Below are 8,715 nucleotides of genomic sequence, written 5' to 3'. Positions count from 1 at the left end.
GTCTCCTGAGACCACCGGGCCAACTAAATCATGGCATGTGTTTCATGTGTGCGGTCTTGTGTGTTTTCATTGCGGTACGTTAAACCAGAGGCGATTACATCCATAATGAACGCCCAAATGGCGTCAGCAATAGTGCCTAATGGACCGGTCTGCAGTTCTTTTTTTCTGGGCGCGCATGCGAAATGGCGTGCAGTGCGTTTAGGGGCAGTCGCGTTTTTTAAAATCTAAATGAAGGGTGTGTTTTCCCAATGTCCACGGTGGTTTCTACGGAGCGTGGATTTTGAAACAATTACAACGTCAGTGCATAACTTTATTAAATCAATAATCTGGTGCAGATTTAAACGATTGTTTATTTCGTTGAACGATTTGATTTTGGGCTGTCTAATAAATCGAATTAAAGATTATTTGAGTGTTAATTACCTAATTTACTAATTCTCTAGCTGTTATGTTTAAGGAGGAATACGGACATGAAGATTGATTTGTAGAGAGTTTCTGTGCACCATCCTTCTAGTCTTTTGTTTTCAATGTAGCCAAATTTCTGAGCTCCGAGGTAGCCCCTGAATGTATCAGTAGTGTGTGTGAGCGGTATAGAGGAAGTGGCGGCTGATCTGGGTCCGCACCTTTTCCGGTAACACAGCACCGCCACCGCTGTGACTGAACGGCTGGAGAGAGAGAGAGAGAGGGAGGAAGAGAGACAGAGAGCGGCAAGAGCGGGGAGAAACGGTCCGGGGACAGGGGGATGATTGCCGCAGACGTAAGTATTTACCGCGGTCTTCGTTTTATCTGTACCGTGTTGCTTTTCTGTGTGTGAAAAGAGTATTTTTTTCGGATCCAAAGTTGTCCTCTGTACTAACACCCCTCCCTTCTCTGGACCGCTCCTGTGTCACAGGGGGAAGAGAAGAAAGTCGGATGAATCAATGACCTTTTGAGCGCTCTTCCTCTGGATGTCCCGGCGCAGAAACGGACCGGAGAGGTTTAATTTAGGCTTTTTAACAAGAAAATTACCGAGCTTTGAAAATTCACCGACTGGAATTAGCTAAGGCCAATTGTGGATACCCGGCAGCCAAGGAGGAAGTGGGAACCCCCGGGCTTGAACTGGGCCTGATTTTTGTATAGTCCGCTTCTGGTGAGAAGGCACTACTTTGTGTCAGTTTCCAGCTCCGCTGAGAGCAACAGGATTTCGAACGGAAAAAAAACTTGAAATGTGGCTTTTGACGGAAGTCAGTGCTCATAGGCGACTTTGAAACATATCGGGCTTTTTTCTTCTTCTTACTTCGGAATCCATTGGATCATGAAAACAGACCCCCACTCAAGTCTGTGAGGGCTCCATACACACTGCTTCTACTGAATGCTCAGGTCAGATCACCACAGACCAGCTAACTGTACTGTACAAACTTGCAAGCCACCACCTTTTGAACATTGACACTTGTGTCAGCCCACCGCTGCCATCACGTGGAAGACTTTCAGTAGCAACACAGTGAAACTGTAACTTCTCAGTGATATATCTCCCCCTATTTTCTTCTCATTGGAGAAGCTTCATTATATCTTCTAAAGAAGTATTTATGAACAGAAAACAAGATGGGGAAAATGCTTTCAAAGATCTTTGGCAACAAGGAGATGAGAATATTGATGCTTGGACTTGATGCTGCTGGGAAAACTACCATCCTGTACAAGCTGAAGCTGGGACAGTCAGTCACCACCATCCCCACTGTTGGTTTCAATGTGGAGACTGTCACCTATAAGAATGTGAAGTTCAATGTGTGGGACGTGGGGGGACAAGATAAGATCAGGCCGCTCTGGAGACATTACTACACGGGCACCCAGGGGCTCATTTTTGTGGTGGACTGTGCCGACAGGGATAGGATCGACGAGGCGAGGCAGGAGCTCCACCGCATCATCAACGACCGGGAGATGCGGGACGCCATCATCCTCATCTTCGCCAACAAGCAGGACCTCCCAGATGCCATGAAACCACACGAGATCCAGGAGAAGCTGGGCCTGACGCGGATCAGAGATAGGAATTGGTACGTTCAGCCTTCGTGTGCGACGACAGGGGACGGACTCTACGAGGGCCTGACCTGGCTTACCTCAAATTATAAGTCTTAATGTTTCCCTCCCTTCCTCCTCCTTTCTCACCAGCCTGGACACTTGGAGGCAAAAGAAGTAGCTGAGAATGAAAAATAATAAGTAAAAAGAAAAAAAGATGCAATCTGAAGCAATTAATACCACGACCCCTCTGCTGAGTGTGTATCAAAGAGGGTAGCATTTACTTCTAGTTTTCTTTCTTTCTCTTTTTTTGGATAATGTTGACATCACTATAATCACAGATTTCATTTAAGCAAAAAACCAACATATTTCTTGGCTTTTTTTTTTCTTTGTAGCTTGCTTTGGTTCACACTCTGTATAACCAGCACTGTTTAAATATACAGTACGCTTTCTTTTACAGCAAATTCTTTATTTTTTTAACTCCCTGTTTTTTGTTTTTTTGTGTAATTTTTTTTTTCAGGGGACTATGGGGGACACGTTTATATTTCCACCCCATGCTTAACCCTCATTCAGTATTCTCAGTCATCACCCAGCTACATATCCAAAGGATGGGGAAAGTCCAAAAAGACAAAAAACAAACGAAAAAAAAAAAAGCCCATTGCCTAGCACAACCGCATATCACCTTCACTGGTCGAAGTTGCCGCTGTAATTTGTTAGAATGCGTGTTTATGAATATGTTAGACCTTCCTTTTGTATTCGATTGTACTGGGATGAATGAGGACGTGTTAGTTATTTCATGTGCAGTGATTCCATCCATAATGTCTACTGTGGCGGTTTGTTCGAAAGACACTATGTGGACGCTTGATATTCTGACACACACACGTACACACTGTGATATGGATATATCTATACATTTTGTTGTTTCAGGGTTTGAATCTGTTACAACCAGTCTTATCGTTTCCTCTCGAGCTTCCATTACTGTTGAGTGTTTGTAGTTTCGGCTGCCTTAAGAGGGACCTGAGTTACAGGTGTCCCCACACCCCCCTCCCCAAAATCAAGACAGCAGAAGGTATTCTTAGTCGCTGAGTTTGCACTGCAGGACAGAGCGAGGGAGGGAGGGAGGGAGAGGGGTTGGTTAGCAACAAGGTGGCTGTGCACATTTTTACTCTCTGTGACTGACTTTTGGACCCCAGCAAATGTTAACCAAATACCCAACCCTCCCCATTCACCACCACCACCACCTCCTCCACCTCCAATGCAGGTGCTCCAGTGACTTCAACCCCCTTCTCTTTTCTTTAATTATTATTATTTTTAAAATCATCAGCCTGTATGGTCCTGCAAACACCAAACCGGCTATTCTGTTAACGCTTTATAGATGCCGCTGTTTTATTTCTTCTCTTTTTCTTTTTTTTTCTTTTGCTATTGCTGATAAAATAATAAAAAAAATTATATATCCAGATCAGTACGGAAGTGATGCCTTTTCAATGAGCAGCTGCTACCGTAGCAAAAGTCATATTTCACAAAAAGTTCCCAAAAGAGGAAACGAGAGCTTCAGGGCGTTATAATGACTGAAAGAAACTCGAACGAACACAAAGTGAAGTGAGCCTCAGCCTGTTTCCTTTCTGCTGTTGAGTGTGTGTGTGTGTGTCTGAGTCATTTGCTGTGAATAAATGATGAGATCTCTAGTTTCAGAGAAGTGATTGTCAGGTAAACTACTTTGCCTCAAGTCTTAAAGTTTCACTCTGGTGATCAGAGTGCCGGATTCATAAAGAAAGCAAGTTTTGCTGATCTGTAAGCCATGGTAGGTTAAAAGCCAGAGGGAACAGGACCGTAATTCACTGTCTTGGTAATGGTGAGTAATACTGAGCCTGAATCATAACTTTAATGAGGAAATTACACATTTTTCTGCTGAAGATTCTGCCTAAAATACAAGTACAATGAATTTATTCTCTTTTGAGTAATTGGGCAGTGCCTTTCTTTGCCTTTGCGCAACATCTGAGGTTAGTCAGCATCACAAAAGATCTTTACCGCCCTGGCATTTTGCCCTGAGTAAGCGAGCTGCCCCGAAGCACGCATTTGAGATCAGGCCACCGTTTCAAAGCCATGCTTTCACCTCCGCGCCGCGCAGAGCAGCACAGACCTTCGTGTGTGTTTCCACTGCATAACAAAAGTAGGGACATGGCTGCGTTTGGAAGGTCAGGTTCCTCTCTCTGTACCAAAAAGAGGAGGGTGTGAATTGCGGGGAGTGACATCACTGTGTAGTCAGGAAATGCTTTGAAGGAAGAAGATAGTTGTCATGGAAATTGGTGGTTGAGGAGTGAATGCCTGAATGAAAACAGGTTGAACTACATCAACAGACAGGTGAAGTCCTGGCGCTTTTGACACTTTCTAAACTTAAGGAGGAAAGAGCTTCCTTAAAAGCTGACATAGCTGAAGGTATGACAGTGTCCCCAGCTATGTTAATGTAAAAATATTCAGAGGAGTCAGTCCAGGAATTCCTGCGCAGGAATTCTTGCTGTTTATCTCTGCATTTGCTCCGTTTGCTCGCGAGCTGTTTGCTCTGTGAGTGTGTGTCGGTTTGAAGTTTGACCTGTTGCTGTGTGGAAAGCACACATGTGACGAAGGACACTGAGATAGCCCGTCTCATTTGTGTGTCTATCTCTCCTGAAACCGCCGCTGTGCTCTGGATTTTTCTCTCGTACTGAAACCACTTTAACAGAACATCCGAGGGGCCGTGCCCCGGCGCTCTCAGGCGTGATCTTGTTTGCTTCTGACTTTCCATTCATGACTCTCATTGTGGATGCAATCAAAGTGAAACCCACAGAATGCCTTTCTCAAGAGGGTTCAATGAGAGGAAATGTGGCAAGGGAGAGCATTTTGAAACCGTTCCTGATGTTACATCAGCGCCGAGCCAGTTCATTGGGCTGCACATGTCGTTGGCCTTTTGTACAGCTGTCACTGCGTTCGGCAGCAGATGCACTGCACATATTGGCTGGTGTCAAATGCTGTCAGGCTCACCTGTGGCCCTCACTTAAAGGGCAGGATTTAAGACTGTTATTTTAATAGATTATATAATTTCATGTTTTATTAGGAAATACCTGTGTCAGTGAGAACAGCTGCACTCACACAGCCTTCCTACACTCAACCCTGTTTCATTTTTATATGCATTCAGTATTTTTTTTTTTTTTTTTTTTTTTCATCTGAAGCACTGCCATTGTATGTCTCAGGGTGGGGGTTGACTTAGACCATTGTACGCCTGAGAAGGGGGTGGTTTCAAACAATACTTTAAAACCGAGCTCATTGGCAGTTCCTCCGTCCTCGTTTTGTTTATTCAGGCGTTCCTCTTTGATTTCAGTCTGTCTTCAGTTCTTCATTCAGCAGGGCAGGAAACCATTCTCGTGCACGTGTCATCAATAACAGGTCTGTAGCTCGTGAACTTGCACAATCAACGAAGCGTCTCGCGCTTTCTAAGAAGCATTCACCTGCTTGTTCAGCGCTGATTCGGCATTCTGTGTTTTACGTGCCGCTGTAATCCTTGCTCTGCTTCCTAACTGCAGCACCGGCTGGGGTTATGTTTAAGTTAACTTCATGTGACACACACACACACTCAGCGGCTACGCAAGCCGACACGTTGCCTCTCACACCTCAGGCACTTGCTGTCTGAATCCTCCCACAGCCGTTTCCACAGAGTGTGCTCACTTTGCTGAAAGAGTCAGAGGCCAAGTAAAGAACTCCACCGTTTTCTCCTCATGTTCATACAAATATGTTTAGGTGGTGCTTTGCTGGTGTGGGAATAGATTTGAAAGTAGGGTGTAAAGGAGGTAATTATACTTTAATGTATGTAAACAAAACAAATAAAAATCAGGTTTTACATTAAAAAACAATATGATGCATCTTTTCAATTCACTGCTGCAACAGTCCTACCCTTTGAGGCTTGAGCTTTCAGCCTTAAGCTTCCCTCTTAAACAAGGACATTATATTCAGTCATGTCCCCATGTCTCTTCGACTTTACCACCCAGTGATTGTTAGCGTGTCAGGGATAAGTATCAAGCTCGGATACTTGTCTTCTTTGTCTTCTGATTGAATCCTTACCTGCACTTCTATTTAGCAGAACACTCCTGACACACCAAGCTGCATCAGCCAGAGATCCAGCTCAGAAGGTTACAGCGTCTTGGTTGTCATGGGGCCTGTTTCAATAGCCCCGTTAAAGCAGCATGCAGAGTGACATTCAGCTTCCAGGCAGTTGTAAGCTCTTCAGAGTCTGTTGCACATTGCATTTCCCTCCTCCTTGGACAATGTGCTAATAATTATAGGGAGCCCAGGGCCTGTGTTTGCATTTGGCAAAGAAGCTTTGCAGTGGGAGGGATGTGAGCTGCTACAAACCCCACGCTGCAGCAAAGATTCAGGCTCAAATATGTAATTAATGGAGGCTTTTTTTTTTCTAACTGAAGCCTGTAAACGAGAGAAAATTTTTTTTTTTTTACAAATTTTACTTTTAATTACTTAATGAAATTATTTTAATTACTTTAATTTAATTTTACTACTATTTTTTACTAAAACTATGAAATGCCAAAGCCTAACTAACCAACTCTGAGGTCTTTTTTTTTAAATAAATTTAAGAAAAAAACTGTCACTGTTGGAATTGTGCTCAAAGTCTTTTCTACGTCAGTGAAAATCTGATAACTAAACGATTAGCACAAAGAGAATTATGACCTCTTGTCTTTTGTCAGCAGAAGAAACTTTATCAAATACATAACAGGAAGCGAGACGATTTTCTAATTACAGAGAGAGAGAGAGAACAAACGTTTCCTTTATAGATTAAGACAGACAAACTGATGGGTAAAAGCAATGTTGCGCTTTCGTTTGTGACAGGAACTGACATATGCTGCAACCTTCCTGTGTGACACATGGCACACCACAGCAGCATATGGACAAATTCAGATAACCAAAAGAAGATTAGCAGAATAGTGTGGAGACAATAACAATAGCAGAGTCAAATTATTGTTATTATGGACTAAATGATGTGTCTGCTAAACAGCACTGTAATTACCTTGACTGTCTTGCTGCTGTGTTTTCTATTGTGAAACCCTGATTGTTTTGAATATGGGTTTGGACACTGAAACGTAACCAACATATGTTAGTTTCCCTCTGACTCAAATCTCCCCTGCTTTTTTTTTGCTAAAACAGTCAACAAGTGTTACTATGCCTTCACACGTCCTCTAAAAACTGTGCTAATAAAACATAATAATCATAGGTTACAGGCTGCCATTTACACTGTCGCACTCTGAAGGGGGAGACAATTAAGCTAAATGTCCCCCTCTCTCTCTCTGGGGACTGTTGTCAACCTCCCACTTACACAAACACAGAAGCAGAGTCACCAATACAATGTTCATCCCTAAATAACACACAGCACTAAATCCCAAAATAAACTCACCACACACAGCCTCCCCACTGGCTCTTACTAATGTCCAATTTGGCGAGCCACCTTCTTTTATGTAGGACACAGAGCATATAGCTTCACACACCAGCAGCTGTGTGTTTAGTCTGTGTACTCGGGTCATGTACATTAGGGCTGCCACAAACGATTATTTTGATAGTCGACTAGTCACCGATTATTTTTGCGATTAGTCGACTAATCAGATCATCATCCATTAGACGTAAAACTACAGCTTATTGCACCAGCAGCATCTGCTCTTATATAACTATCATTAGCTTACAGCTTTAAGTGTTTAAGGTATGTGCTAACTAAAAATAAAGACAAGATGATAGTTTATTAAATTTTAATGAAATTTGCAGATTGTTTCGGTGAAGTTTAATAAACTCCTTGCTATCTAAAATATAACAGGACACTGGAGTATATTCTGGAGCATCTCACACTTCTGATAATCAGCTGTCTGCTTGACGTTTATTCAGCTGTGTAAAAACTATAACTTTAATCTCAAACTGATTTACTCAGGAACAAATAAAATACTAAAAAAAAAAAAAAAGCCAAACAATAACATTTTAAGTTATCTAAGTGACTCATATATATTTAACCTGAGTAGCGAAAGACTGCGGTGGGTTTGAAAACGATTTGCGGGGAGTCCGGTGTTCTCAGGGCGCTAGTGAGCCTAGCCCCCGGCTCGCTAACGAGCTAGTGGGTAACAGATGTCTCCGAAAACGTCGGAGCGCTTTTGAAAATATGTGGTGTCCTGATAAACTGAGCAGATATTTGAGGTTTACACAGCTACATTCTCGCCTGAAAATATGTTAAACGTTTATTTTGTGACCCAGAAAGAATAATAAGAGTAACATTAAAACTAACTAGCTGCCGCCATTGTTGGAAACTGCGCTGGGCCGCGCTATGAATTCTGGGACACAGCTGCTTCTTCTTCTTCTTCTTCGGGGTTTAACGGTAGCTGACATCCTTGTACATGCAATGCTGCCATCTTCTGTTTCAGTCCGTTATTACACTCTTAAATCCTGCCACTTATTCCTGCGTCTTTTGTGATCGTACAAAGTTTCAAACGACGCCTCGACTATTAAATCAGTCGTCGACGATTTTGATAGTCGACGTAATCGTGACTAGTCGACAAATCGTGGCAGCCCTAATGTACATGTATGGCAGGTTGCTGAGAGGTGTTGGTGAGACGCTGTGCGAAAGGCTGCTGTCTCAGCTCACCTGTCAGTGTTTAAGCTGGAGCACAAGTGCATTGTCATAGATCCTTGACACACTGAGTGTGCACACTG

General features: G+C 43.0%; 1 protein-coding gene across 1 annotated transcript; it reads left to right on the top strand.

Moving 5' to 3' along the window:
- Positions 1 to 597: 597 nt before the first annotated feature.
- arf6a (ADP-ribosylation factor 6a) lies at positions 598 to 3,445 on the top strand. The gene is made up of 2 exons (XM_080881866.1): positions 598 to 754; positions 890 to 3,445. Exon 2 carries the CDS (start codon positions 1,579 to 1,581, stop codon positions 2,104 to 2,106), a length of 528 nt encoding a protein of 175 aa, XP_080737992.1. The 5' UTR covers positions 598 to 754; positions 890 to 1,578; the 3' UTR covers positions 2,107 to 3,445.
- Positions 3,446 to 8,715: the final 5,270 nt, after the last annotated feature.

The sequence above is a fragment of the Rhamphochromis sp. 'chilingali' genome, assembly GCF_963969265.1.
Source record: "Rhamphochromis sp. 'chilingali' genome assembly, chromosome: 5".
Taxonomy (NCBI): Eukaryota; Metazoa; Chordata; class Actinopteri; order Cichliformes; family Cichlidae; genus Rhamphochromis; species Rhamphochromis sp. 'chilingali'.
The sequence above is the reverse complement of the archived record's forward strand: the minus strand, read 5'-3'. Positions and strand labels throughout refer to the sequence as shown.